Here is a 14592-nt window from a genome sequence, read left to right on the forward strand (position 1 = left end):
CTTTCTGCTACACTAAAGCTCCGGGCGGTATGCCCCACTTTAGCCGGGCTGATATGTTCAATGCTTTAGCGTTTACTTCTGAGACTTTAAGTTGCTGTTTCACTCCGCGTGCTAAACTGTTGTAGAGGAGTAGAGGCATATGAAGCTATTGTATGGGGCATATTATACTGCATCTGAGGCGTTTTGTCCCCGTAGATTGGAAAGCTTGCGATGCAATCATATTTTTTAATAAAATGATGGCGTTTTTGTGTAACAATCATTACAAAACAAAATAATAGCAGTGCATCACCAACTAAATAGAGTATCTAACTGCATGAAAGACTTGTTGTTTGTGATAAACATAGTTACAATATTTCTATTTCAAGCAGTAAATGTGGAGTTGACGATTGAAAAATATACTTATTGGGGAAATAGTTAATTATTTATTTTCCATCGCTTGCCCCCTTTTCGCGCGTCATCATTTACTTTACTCAGTAGACAACTACAAACCACAATATTGACGATGTTGCTTAGAGGAGGCGAATTGTTGCTATCACTCAACATTAAACTGCTTTCTCTACAAAAAAAAGTTAAATAAAATAATGTATTAGGGATTCTCGGCTCATCAGTCAGCAAGCATTGGGAAAACGAAAATGTCGCTACTTCTTCTCCAACGTTTCGACAATTTATTTTGTCTTTATCAAGGAGTATTAGCTCTACGTTTTGTTGTCATGTTATTGTCTACCGTCTGCCGGAGTGAGATTAAGCCACGGGGGTGAGATTGAGCCAAAACGGGAAATGTCTGTATGTTAAATTACTTGAGATTTCCAAAACCTAATACCTCAAATTCAATACTTTATGAAACATGACATATTTATTCACAACTTAAAATGGAATATAGATAATATCAGTGAACTGTTTCGCTTAAAGAATTTTTCAAAGTACAGGGTGAAAAACATGCGCAAATAACGTTATCCAAAAATGTCCCAGGAAAACCAACCCGATCAAGAAATCACATCAACTTACTGCTCAGTTGGTACGTGAGGATGTTGTCTCCAATGTGTTGAGAAAATATTATGCATTGAACCTGTGCCGGCTCAGAAAATAATGTTTCTCCAAACTGTAAACTTTTCGAGCCCTTTTGGGGTGAGATTGTGCCAAGCTATATTGAACGGCACAGTGTGCGGAATTCACATTCACGACAAAATTATATCAGTATACACCAAAACATATGCATTGTTTACATAGGGTATGTTTTTTTTCCATATAGCATAAGCATGGGCGCAACTACGGGGGGGCTGCAGCCCCCCTTAGCAAGTTTTAAGCCCCCCCCTAGAATTTCCCAGAGAATAATTGTAGTCAATATAAATACATCCCATACTTCCTATCAGAGCATCAAAATCAACACAAATTGAGAAGTCATCATTCATTGGCTGAGAACTAGTACTGTGCCCAGGATCGATTCTCAAACCTAGCTCTCTTACTTACCTTACTAATAAGACGAGTGCCGTGGTGGCTCGTGCTGTATCAAGGAGTTGTTGCCATGCTGCTCGGTTTTGGGCTGTGTTTCGCCAGTTCCTCAGACGTCTCATCACCCGCAAGTCTCTTTCGATCTGGTCGAGCCATCGCGCACGCTGCGCCCCCTAGTCCACAGGGTTGCTGAAGAGAAGTGATTTCACAGGATCATCGTCCGGCATCCTTACGACGCGACCGGCCCACCGCAACCTATTGACTTTCGCCAGCTGTGCAACAGGGTTCTCTCCAAGCAGCGCGTGCAGCTCATGGTTCATGCACTGTCGCCATTATCCGTCGTCTGTCTGTATTCCACAATAGATAGTCCGCAGCACCTTCTGTTCGAAAACTTCAAGAGCGTTGAGGCCAGAAGCGTTGATGTATCGATTCCGTAGAGAACTACCGGTCGTATCAGCTACATCGTCAACTTTTTACTTCGTCGCACTAGACTCGATCGAAGTAGTCATGCCAATAACCCCCCCCCTCCCCCCCACAATTGGTGCGTACGTTTGTATGTCTGAGGAAAAAGAGCCGTCGATGAGAACATGGTCAATTTGGTTTGTTGTACGTTGGTCAGGTGATCTCCAGGTGGTTTCGTGGATGTCTTTTTGGGGAAAGCAGGTTCCCCGGACTGCCAGTCTGCGGGAAGCTGCGAAGTTGACGCATCCCTGGCCGTTGTCGTTCGTGACGGTGTGCAGGCTGTGCGGGCTAATCACCGGCTTATATATGTTTTCCCTACCGACCTGAGCGTTCATGTCCCCAATTACGATCTTGATGTCTCTACGTGAGCAGCTATCGTAGAGTTTCCCCAGCTGTGCGTAGAACGTTTCTTTCTCTATATCGGGACGTCCTTCGAGAGGGCAGTAGGCATTGAGGATGGTGTAGTTGTAGAACCGGCGCAACGATGCCGAACTGGTGAAGTTCTAGCTGATGCAGCAGGATCCGGTCGGCACCCGAGGCGTTAAGCGATCTACTGTTACATGTACCGTGCTTCTAATCGTCGGCCTTATTTCGTCACTAGATCATTGCGGGTAATTCCGGTTCGTTTTCAATTCTTGATTGTTCGTAGTATGTTTATTTTAGCATGCTGCTTTACTAGGGCTGCGATACCTAGTCTCGCGACGGGGCCGCCGTCTTGGGTGTAAAGGCGTGAACCGCTTTTCATAGTTCACCGTCCACTTCGGATCAGTCGCTGTTCGAGCCGCCCCCATCCTGGAAAACAGACGCTCAAACAAGCTGCTCTCCAAAGAGAACAATTACCGCTTCCCTGTCAGCCAAGTTCCCACCGGTTCCTCAATCTTCTCATGGTTGCTCGTATTCCAGTCGGTTCCACGTGGAGTTAAGAATATGGTATTGTGCCTTGGACCACACTGGGATCTATTTTATGCCGACTAGCACGGGTGTACTGCTGGTACGCACTGCCCAGCCGTTTACCAAACCTAGTTCGCCTCAATATCGAATTAGTGTCAGCTGAAAGAGATGGTCAAGATATTCAATACATCTTCGGAGATTTATTCCCGATTGAAGTGATTTTGTCTTCTGTTACGACACTACTTTATGCGTTTTTAAATAGGCGCATTGTAACTCTTTTTCCTATTTTTTTTAAATGAAGTGTATGAAAACTAGCCCCCCCCCCCCCTAGAAATTTTCCTTAGTTGCGCCCATGAGCATAAGGTATGTTGTCTAGCTATGGTATTCTTTGAATTAATGACTAAAAGCTTAAGAAGCTTACTGTTCTCAATTGTTAGATTTAAACTTTCAATGATTGATATTACTTATGGAATGTAACAAAATTTTATACTCCGATTCTATATAAACTGATGACTTTTAATGTGAAGAAGGAGGGTTGTGGGTACGTTTCCAGAGGTTTTGAGATCTCCAATGGAATATACAGTTGTCAACACATAATAATTGAAACGAAAAGTCTTCTCAAACTTCATGTCCTAACGTTTTCCCTTTTTAGGCTACCTGGAAACGCCACTATGTGTATAGAGACTGTTTTTAAGCCACGTTCTCATAACTAATTACTCTATGTATCAATTTGATCCTGCCATACTTTTTTCTATAATTCATATGAGATATAGTTTCTGATCAACCCCCTAAAGCCCCTTAATAGTCCACGTTGTTTATGGTTGTCCCTATACTTACTGTTTTATCATGTTAGTCATGTCGATTATTCGTAGACATACTACTTTCCATTTAACAGGTATTAAATTCAACTTTTTGTTTTTGGCACAATCTCACCCCATAGAAGGGGTGAGATTGAGCCAAAGTTCATGTATTTTTAGCAAAATTATAGGTTATTGTAACTTAACCATACTTGTTGTAGTTGTTAACAAAACATACTAGAATGCATTGGTGTATTTTGGATCGAATTCTTTGCTTAAATATGTGCGTTACAAGCTTGAGAACAAAAAAGCATCATTTTTTGGCACAATCTCACCCCGGATGACGGTACGTTTAAATTGAAAAAAAAAGTCACTGTCGTTGCAGATATTGTTCTTAGTGTCACTGAAAAACAGTTCTATTCGTTCACATAAGAATTTACATGTTACTAATGTAACTATACTAATTTGCACGTCTTTTTAAAAATTGGATTAAATAGATTAGATCACGCTGTTCGGTTTTTGTCGTGTACGTTTAAAAAACTTATTAATTATTATTGAAAATTTCATCAAATTCGATGCAGTGTTTCTTAAGAGATGTCTATTTTTTATTTTTACCCAAATTTCAAATGACAATAACAACTAGAAAACTCACTCAAATTCAATAAACATTAGAAAATCAAGTTCTCGAATGAAACTCTTCAAGTTTTTAATACATATTCAAAAAAAAAGACATCGCGATTTTTAGTGATCCGTGTCACGTATTCTGACCCAATTTCTAATCGATGACGGTCTTGGTGCATCTAAATACTTTTTTAAATATTTGTTGGATTTTGAAATTGTTCGATTATTTATCCAAGCTTAATTTTTGACTGGATTTTTTTTTTACAAAACCACAAGGAACTTTTCGATTCACTCGTTAATCTTACCTCATTGCATCAGCCGCTGTTTGGGCAAAATATAACACCGAACGATGATGACAGTGAACCGTGTCGTAATTTATTGTTACAAAAAATAGCTATTTCGTTCGTTCCAACCTGTTCCAACCATTCGATGTATGAAAGAATTATTTATATCATAGTGTTTGCAAAAATCGTGCCATTATGACAGGTTGAACGCATAGCATGCACACAGAGAAAACACACTGATAAGAATGTTTTTCAAGAAGTGCTGACTAATTTTATTGTCACTTGTTGCAAAAACAATTTCCTATTGAAGTGCACTCCGGCAGCATTGATCTCTGATTTCACATCGTGTTCAAAAGTGTATTGCTTACAGAAGCATCGACATGTTGCGAAATTAAGGCTAAGAATTATTTTCCTAATTATGTTTTTGCATCAAATTTCGGCGTTGGTATTATTACGTTACTTTCCAGAAATGAACTCTCGTCAATAAAAACTTCATAATCCATCAAAGCTGGAAAAGATAAGCGCAAACAAACCGAAAGGTAACACAAAAAAACAACATCCTAACTCCCGTTCAGTTATTCGTTGCTTCACCCAACAGGGTGTACCAGTTACGGTGTAACCGTACCGGTCCGTGATATATCCCACACCCAAAAACCCCCACCTGAGGAAATATGTAGACGGGAATCATCGCTTCTGCCCGTTATCTTATCTATCGGTCACACCGTTTGCGTTATTTTTCGATATTTGCTCAAAGGTTGACATCGCAGACACATAAAAAAATATCCATAGTTTACTGCAGTTGAAAATCGTTGAAGCGGTTTTGGTTGTTCACAAAACTACCAGTCGAAAAATACGTTTTGACCCCACCGTCGTAGATGGCCTGGAACTAATCTGACCTGATTTTGCCAACTAGGTGTCACAATTTAGCTTACACCGAGTTTCATGAGTATTCATCACTGAGGTGCGCTATACGCTAATCAATATTGACCATACTATGTGGAGCGATAACGGGCAACAGTCTAAACTTTATGGCTACTTGGGTAAGAATTTTGTGTAGTTTCGAAATGTTTGTTCGCCGATGAGTTTTATTTTACCTCCGTGCGTTTATAACTAGGCATGATAAATTTATGTACTATATATTGATAAGTATGTAACTTCGATAACTTGGGGAGATTGGAGAATGAATGTTTCGCTACGGGTTTGCGTCTGCATCGATATTCAACGTAGTGAAGACAGTTTCAGCCCAAGCCAGGCAAACAGGTATGAACGTACGGGAAGCCGATTGCAGGTTGATTCCCCTGGGCTACATGAGTGATAGATAAGAACATGAAGGTTCCACACAAATTAATACAAAGTAATTGATTCCTCTATATTTATTGTTTTCTTACTCAATTGACTCGTTTTTATTCAGATCTATAATACAGGCAAATGTTCAAATCTACGACAGACTGTGTGAGCCGCATCCGCTAGACATTGTGTCACAGATCGTCAGAAGTGCAAATAAAATGCACACGAAAATACTGGAACTTAAAACATTTACACCAACATGTTCATATAAATTCGAATTGCAATGCTCCCTCTCTACTTTTCATGTTTTGTTTTTGTAATACTATTGATTTTGCCGATCTAGCTAATGTGACTGCTGAGAACCCTTCCGTTCTGGTTCCAAAAATCCTAGACTTCTGCTTTTTTTCAGCTCGTCACTTCGTTCGTGACTTTTGCGAAACCGATTGCAAATAGCCTGTACGCTGCCTGACTTTTTCAAAGACTCACCAGTGACCCCACCCCTGGCATCGCTCTGACCCAGGTTCTGCTCGCTACCCATTCTCATCGCTTCGCCACTGATGTCCACCATCAGACTTTGCCGGCAAAGCGTGGAAATGGTTTGCATCTTACTGAGATCCTTGCTGCTTCTTCTGAGTTTAACTCTTCTCAATTTCGACGCCAGGTTCGATAAGCCAAATCGGCTGCTGTGAGCACTGGCAGACCTCGACGAAAGCTCATCGGTAGCCCCCCCGATGCTTAACATACCCGACGAAGCACCCGGCAGTGACTCGAATGCACTCTCTTGCTGGCTGTCACCTCCATCGTTAGCACCTTCACCCAATATACCAGCACTGGCACTTTTCAACAGCAGCGCATCATCTGCACTACTAGTGCTCGCCATACTTATCTGGCTGATACGATTATTCCACACTTGCTGACGCTGCTCGGCTTTAACTGCTGTAGAAGAATTTCTTAGAAACTCTTCCTTTGCTTTCCTCAGTTTCAAGGCTCGCTGACTCATGTTTGCCAAACCTCTGTTCTCATCAAGTGGAGTAGTCGGTTCCGAGCGTGTCGTTTCTCGTTCGGAAAGCTTTCTTCTCATAGTCAACCGGGGGCTTGGTGGTTTGCCTTCGCCTACCTTAGGAGGTTTTTCATCTGAAACATTTTCTCCGGGAACCGATCGACATCTTGTGTACTTTTCTCTTGAAACTTTCCTAATTGCACCAATACCGGTACCCTTTGGAGATTCCGTTTTCTTTCTATACAGCCGTTCTTTCTTCAATGTCTCCATCTTTTTTATACTCTCTTGCTCCATCTCTTTTCTCTCCATCCGTGAAAGTGTATCTTTACGGCGTAAACTGTCGTAAGCAAGAAATGTCATTTTTGGCGAATCACTGTTATCACCCTCCTCGTTTAAGCTTTTGGGTTTGTTTCGATTTGACTCAATCATTCCGGTGCTGGAAGACTTCACCACTTTGCTACTATCCCCGGTATCCTGTCTGGCCTCACCAGCAGCCGCTCGAGCTGCTTCCAGTTGCTTCAGTGATTTACGAATACTTCCAGCGCTGGCAGACTTGGACAGTTGAATACTTTCCTGGTATTTTTCAGTTTGCTTTTTCACTCGCCGATCAAGAACCGGTGATCTCCAGGCTACTGGCGAACATGACCCCGAACTGACCGGAGAATTACCCGTTCGTTCCGAAGATAATCGCTGATTGTACTTTGCCACCATTAATCGAATATTGGGGGAGAGTTCTTTGGCAGTATTGTTTTTCAGCATTTCCAGTCTCCGTTGAGTACTCGGAGATTGTGGCAGCGGGGGCAAATTCGTTACGATCCTCGCTTCACTTTTCGACAGCTCGGGTTGATCCTTACGATCGGAAGTGCTGGATGATTCAATCTCACGACTTACCACAGCAGGGGACACACTCGTGGCGCCATTATTTGAACAATCCCCTTCGACAGCAGTGAAAATTTTACGCTTAGTTTTCACTAACACGTTTGTCGTGCAATTCGAAGTAGAATTCGAACTACCATCGTTCTCTGGCAGCACTGATTCTGTTGGAGGTAATGCAATGTCTTCTGCCGTAACAACTGCGGTATTCATCGATTCCGGCTTCTCCGGTGGTTCTGTCTTCTGTTTGATCTTGAACACATAGACTATTTCATCTGTTTGCTGTGGTTGGGTTAGCTTCTCCATTGAATCGGAAGGTTTTTTCGCCCGACTTGTTTTGCGCTTCGTTTTCCTTGGTACCTCCAAAACGTAGTTCGCCGGACTGTCATCGCTGTCACTTTCAGTTTTGCTATTTTGTCGGGAACCCATACGTTTGATTCTAGTTTTCTTTCTCGATCCATTACTCAGATTGCGCGCAACTTTTTTACTCTCTGATCTATCTTCAATCACGGTTGCTCCCTCCACGTGGGTAGAAGAATCCGGCGATTGTGAAGTTAGCGGAACTGGATCTGACTCGGAGCTTATAGGAAATTGGCGTGTTTTAGCAATACTGTTATCGACGATGTTAACCTTCACTGCGTTACATACGAATGTGGGCGTTACGTTAATTGTTGCCATACTGCGGAAACCATCGTCCGATCTTTGTATCGAACTTGTTGCCTGCACTCCATATGCTGGAGTAATACTGATCTGCGGGATTTCCTCATCGTTTCGGGCAACAGCAGAGGCATACTTCATGTACGAGTGAAGCGCTTTCTTCAGATCTGCCACGTACGAATTGATACTCTGAACATTTTTCAGAACATCACTGGCATGCTTGAGCGAACCGTCCTCGAAATGATTCAGGTAACGCAGAATGTCTTGCGCCAGTTCTTTCATGTAAGCAAAAAATGCAATACTATCACGAGAACCAGATTCAACGAACTCTGGTAACGTTGCAATCAGCGCCCGTAGAACTATCTTCAGTCGGCGAACTTCATCTCGATCGACAGAATCTTGCTCACGGAGGCGTATCAGTAGTTTGGTGGAGTCCTTCAGGATTGTGCCACTGCTGCTGGATTGTCTCGAGTTATAGTCAGCTCTGAAATACAAAACAAAAACTGATCAATATTGAGACTTTGCAAAACAAAATAGAACACTCACTCTGTTTCGTTCTGCCTAACAGCACGATCCACCGTAGAACGAGTTACGGAACCCGTTAGTGGATCAGTGACTTCCATCACATCCTCCTCGACCTCCACCAACACTGCTCGCGGTTCTTCTCGTTCCACCGAAAGCTCTAGTTCTGGATTGGACGATACCCTTCGGTTGGTAACTGAGTCCTTTTCTTCATTTTCCTTCCGCTCATCAGCGTCATTCAACGACAAACTGGAAGGCTGATGTGAAATCGACGGAGCCGAAGGATTCGGCGAAATGCTGTCCATCGACAACGATCGACTAAGTCCGGGTGATTTTTCTCCTGTCAATAGAAAAAAAACTAGCTAATGCGTATCTTATGTTCACCACTAGTTGGAACTTACGTTTTGTTTCGAAAACATCACCACTATTTTCCACTACAACTGGAGCATAACCCGGATGCAATAGTGCGATTGTCGATGATTCTGGTCCAATTCCCTTCGCCTTTTCCCACTCGAACAAGCGTCGGGTGAATTTCCGTGAAATGCCTTCGAACTTAATGAACCCTTTTGTTGTTTGAACGACCAGCTCCTTTTTAGGTGGATCGGTACTAACTAGCGCTTTTAGCTTTGACAAACCCTCGCCCCTGTGCTCCTCCATAGGTTTTGATTTTTTCGCCGTTGCGCCGGTAGTTTTGCTGTGCTGTCTCTTCATTGAGGCATCACTTAACTGTGAACTCTGTGCACCATAGGATGGAACCTTATTTGCTGCTTTCATCTGTTTCCATTCAGCTACAAAAAACGCAAACGTGTTACTAACAGACAAAACTAACTACACCCCTTACAACTCACTTAGCTTTTTCTGGAAATCCTCCGGCAAATCTTTTGCATTGGGCAGCTGCGTAAGGCCTTGACCTTCCAGTTTAACTTGACCGGTTTTCCAGAGTTGCCAGTCCGTGGCAGTTTTCTTTTTCCCATCGACAGGCCAATCTTTCGATATGATGGGTTTGGTTTGCGGCTGATGCTGTAAAAATTTCCGATAGTCCAAAAAATCACAGTACAACTTAACAAACTCACCTTGATTCGCCACTCGGTCAGTTTCTTCTTAAAATCTGGCGAAAGATTTTCCTCCACAATGGGCGCTTGTTGTTCTCGCTTCGGGCTAGGCGGAGTGTCGTCTCTCAGATATTGGTTTACTAAAACAAAAACTTAAAACTATATTTTTTGCTGTCTATCGAAGCGACGTTGCTTACTAGGACTGTTGGTAAGTAGAAGAGCTGCCGGACGAAGGCGTTCCCACTCCTGTTGCTTGGCATCGAACTCCCGTTGCAGTTTGTTCTGAAGCTCCATGTAGCGTTGTTCAATTTCCTCACGCTGTCGCAGTAGGTTTTTCGTTTTAGGCGAGGATCTTCTGTGGGGAGTATTTTGATCCGAAACATCTTCACTAGAAATATCTTCTGTTTCCGCTTCGAAAAAATCATACATCTTTGAAGGACTCTCTGGAGCCGATGTTTCGTCTCCGCCATGACTTTTCCTCTTCGGTGAATTCTTGGACGGCTCTCGCTGAGATCCGGGTGAGGAAAGGGATTGATCGGCGATCCCTTCAGTGTCCTGAAAATCCTGCCTAAGACTTAGTGGTTTGGGTGGCGATTTTCTTGGTTTGCTACAAATACTGCTTTGTTTGGGATCTATAGGTAATCCCTCAGGTACGGATTCAATTTCAGGTATATGTCGGCTTTTACGCGAGCTTCGACTTACTGTGGATTCTTTGGCAGCACCCGTCGCACCGGATCCGCGTTCTCCACTGCCAGAACGACCAAGTTTACTGTCCGACTTCCAATCGTTATCGTCACTGGAAAAAGTTGCGGGCAGTGATCCACACGGTGAATTCGGACAACTATTATTATCGCCAGGCGGAAGCGCCAAAAAGGTTGGTGTATTGTTTCTGTTGCCAGGAGAAGTCTGATTGGATGAAAAGGAATCCGAACGATCCCTCTGCAGCTCACTGGCTTCTAACGAATCGCACGGACTTGCTTCCCGGCTGCAGCCAACGCTGTTCGAAGGTTTCACATTTTTGCGCGACCCGTTCGATTTGAGTGATCCCCGATGATTTTTGACGATTCCCTTCACCTTGCTCCAGGCGGATTTATTTTTATTCTATTGCATTAGGAAAAATTAGGGTTTGAAGTTATATTATGTTGGGGGAGGATGTTGTGCTACCATACCTTGTCCAATTGCCGTATTGGGTCCAAAATTGCCTCACCGTCCAATGATTTGCTGCGTCGTGACTCCTCATCATGTGTCCGAGACTGATCTGTACTCTTCACCGAGTCCCGCTTGACCGCTGAAAATAGTGACAAGTTAGTATGCAAAGTAACGAGTAACAATTCATACATCGTTACTCAAACTAGGTAATTTCTTTCCTCATTTGTCTAAATCTTAATCTTAGTAACATCGAAGCAAGCGCACCGAAGCACGAGCGGGTGCTTGGTTATTTGTGGTAATGCCGAATTGACTCTCAGATGAATGCATGCCGATGACCCTACGTTCACCGTCGTCGTAGGGAGCAATATGGCGCGTTGCCTTCAAGCAGCAGAAATGAGATGGCCATCAGTGTGTTCGACTGATACAGATATGACTCAGATTGGCTTAAGCTCGCATGTATACTTTTCGCCTTTTTTTGGCAAAGGGCAGCTCTAAATTTAAACGAATGGGAAGTGAAGTTTAAAAATCCACCACCAAGCCATCGTGAGTAAGATGAAAGACCCGAAAATACACACAACCAAACATTTTAAGTATAAACGGGTAAACAAACTATAAAACTCAGAACGCATCAGAGCTGCTGGGAAAATAAGAAAACCCGATTGCTTCGGTTCAATTTTTCAAAATTCAGAGCAGCCCAGTTGGTACAACTCTTCTGCTGGTTCGAACGTTTGTCGCGGATCGCTTTGCCGCCTGGCAGCGGATGCACACTTTGCGCTCTCCTCTAGCTAGCGGCAAATTAAAGACGAATTGTGATTAAAGATCAGCCGTTTCGGCAGACGATGTTTGGATCTACACCATCGAAGTTGACCTTGGAGAAAAATGATTTCACCGGGATCAAAATAATCATTCAACAACCGGCGTGAAACCCCCTCAAATCGAGAACTGAGAACTACTTGTACAGTAGTGTCGATGCTGTGTGTTTCTAAATGAGGTTTTCATAGCAGGTATGAAAGCGTTCCGTAAGTCTTGATAAATTTCATCAACTTCGATTCAATCAAAACAGAAGTTCTACCTTCTACGAAAGTTAAAATGTCGTTAAAAATTCCATGCACACCATTCAATTTCAGGTTTGTGTTCCTATTGTTGGTAATTGATTTCATTGTTAAAGATGTATTCAAATGATTTCTGTGATTTCCAAATTTTTAATATTTCTGCGCAATATAACATCAAAAAACACCAAGCATTTTTTTATTCATATTTCACTTTAAAAATATCAAAAATACCACAAATGTTAAAAAAGTGTGGAAGTCAAGAATATTAAAAATGACAAAAATGTGAAGTTCTAACAATGAGCAATTCCATTAAAAAATATCCAAATTTGTATTTTTTCATATAACAATGATGGATGTCTGATCATGAAGTGATGGGAAAAGGTAAACGGTTTGTTCGGTCGGTGTGATGTCGTCGACAAAGTTGTAGATAACACAGTGCAATAAAAAATAAATTTTTCCTAAGTCAAACGTTGGAACTATTTCCTGCGCCTTCTAAACATATAAAAATGCAAATTTGTCTGTCTGTCTGTCTGATTCATATAGACTTGGAAACAGGGTTGATATTTGTTGACACTCTTGAGTGAAAGTGAAAAAAAGCATCCATAAACGTTATTTTTTCAAAATCCTTTCAGAGTTCTCCCTTCCCGCTTTTTGCATGGAAGTGAACTGTCAAAACACCTCATCATATTTCATGCGATGAAAGCAAGCCAACAAAATCAGTTTATCAGTTAACGAAGATTGTCAAGGCATCGGTCAGTGTCAGTGAAAAAGTGTTTCGGTGAGGTTCATTTTGGTTGAGTGGACTGTTTGTTTTTCTTTTTCGCTTTGAAGTGAAGATCATTTGGTTGGTTTTGTCGTCAAATTTTATTCCGTAACCGTGAACGATGCGCGCGATCTATTTCATCTGCGTATAACAGCACGTTACTAGGAAGAAAATCTAGTGTATTTGAAAGAGTGCTGCGATCATTGGAAGTTAAAATTGAAAATGATTGGCTGTAATTTTCGAAGAATTTTGCTGGGGAAAATGACTTTTATCAGCACTGCTTGGAAACTATTGAACTGAGGCGTGATAATTTGTATGTCGAATTTTTAGGAAGGGAAGAGAGAGATTCCATACAAATGAAACACAAATTTCTTCTGCACGACTCGAGAACTAATCAAGAACCAAATTTGACATGTGGGGGTTTTTGGGAGTAAGAAATATTTTATGATGGTTCGACACCCCTCCCGTTTCTATCCCATACAGTTTTTTTTTTTCCATTTCCTTAATTTTTCTGGTTAAACTCGAACGGAAACAATGTCCCTTAAGCTGGAAGTACAAAGTCAGCAGAACAAAGAGTTAATAGCATGAAAATTTAGTTCTCATTCGATGCTCATTTAATGCCATATCGCCGAATTCAATGCTCCATCATTTCTTTGAAAAATGCATTTGTTTGCTAGCTTAAGAAAATAGCTAGCAGACAATATACGAAAATAGCATTTTCAGTCACAAAACGGTTCTATAACGGTCAAAATAATTTAATGCTCATTTAATGCTCTTGAAAAAACTTGATTTTCATGATAATTTTATTGATTTTGTATAAATTTTTCAAGAATATTATAATAATATGATAATACATAAATAGCTTCAATTTTTTCAAACATTTTCCTCTGAAAACAATCAGAACCCTTTTGATACGATTAGATACCGAATAAATGCTCCCATATGCGAGCAGTTTCAATAACTTAGGTGCATTTTTCATTAAATATATTTTTTTCCAAAAATATCGTTCTGCTAGCTTAAGAAAAAAGTTAGCAGAACATTGGCCAGAAACAGCATTTTTAAGCAATAAACTGTTGTAGAATGGTCAAAATAATTTAATGCTCATTAAATGCTCTTGAAAAAATCTGATTTTCATGATAATTTCATTGATGTTGCATAAATTTTTCAATGATATTATAATAATATGATAATACATGAATAGCTTCATTTTTTTTCAAACATTTTTCTCTGAAAACAATCAGAATCCTTTTGATACGATTAGATACCAATTAAATGCTCCCATATGCGAGCAGTTTAAATAACTTCGGTGCATTTTTCATTAAATATATTTTTTCCAAAAATATTGTTCTGCTAGCTTAAGAAAAAAGTTAGCAGAACATTAGCCAGAAACAGCATTTTTAAGCAATAAACTGTTGTAGAATGGTCAAAATAATTTAATGCTCATTAAATGCTCTTGAAAAAATCTGATTTTCATGATAATTTCATTGATGTTGCATAAATTTTTCAATGATATTATAATAATATGATAATACATGAATAGCTTCATTTTTTTTCAAACATTTTTCTCTGAAAACAATCAGAATCCTTTTGATACGATTAGATACCAATTAAATGCTCCCATATGCGAGCAGTTTAAATAACTTCGGTGCATTTTTCATTAAATATATTTTTTCCAAAAATATTGTTCTGCTAGCTTAAGAAAAAAGTTAGCAGAACATTAGCCTGAAATAGCA

At 40.9% G+C, this 14592-nt stretch overlaps 1 protein-coding gene across 5 annotated transcripts in view; it reads right to left on the reverse strand.

The window, feature by feature from the left end:
* Positions 1-6111: 6111 nt before the first annotated feature.
* Positions 6112-14592, reverse strand: part of LOC129731610 (uncharacterized) — a 43224-nt gene continuing 34743 nt past the window's right edge. For 4 of the 5 annotated variants that reach the window (XM_055691758.1, XM_055691750.1, XM_055691741.1 and 1 more), the window contains exons 6-12: positions 11065-11183; positions 10093-10996; positions 9917-10047; positions 9692-9863; positions 9245-9631; positions 8868-9183; positions 6112-8805 (exon numbers count right to left, since the gene is read on the reverse strand). In XM_055691758.1, the coding sequence (XP_055547733.1) occupies positions 6135-8805; positions 8868-9183; positions 9245-9631; positions 9692-9863; positions 9917-10047; positions 10093-10996; positions 11065-11183 (4700 nt within the window). In that variant the 3' untranslated portion in view covers positions 6112-6134. The remainder of the gene's footprint in view (positions 8806-8867; positions 9184-9244; positions 9632-9691; positions 9864-9916; positions 10048-10092; positions 10997-11064; positions 11184-14592) is intronic. The other variant, XM_055691767.1, reaches the window with a different exon arrangement.

This window comes from Wyeomyia smithii, chromosome 1, assembly GCF_029784165.1.
Source record: "Wyeomyia smithii strain HCP4-BCI-WySm-NY-G18 chromosome 1, ASM2978416v1, whole genome shotgun sequence".
Classification (NCBI taxonomy): Eukaryota; Metazoa; Arthropoda; class Insecta; order Diptera; family Culicidae; genus Wyeomyia; species Wyeomyia smithii.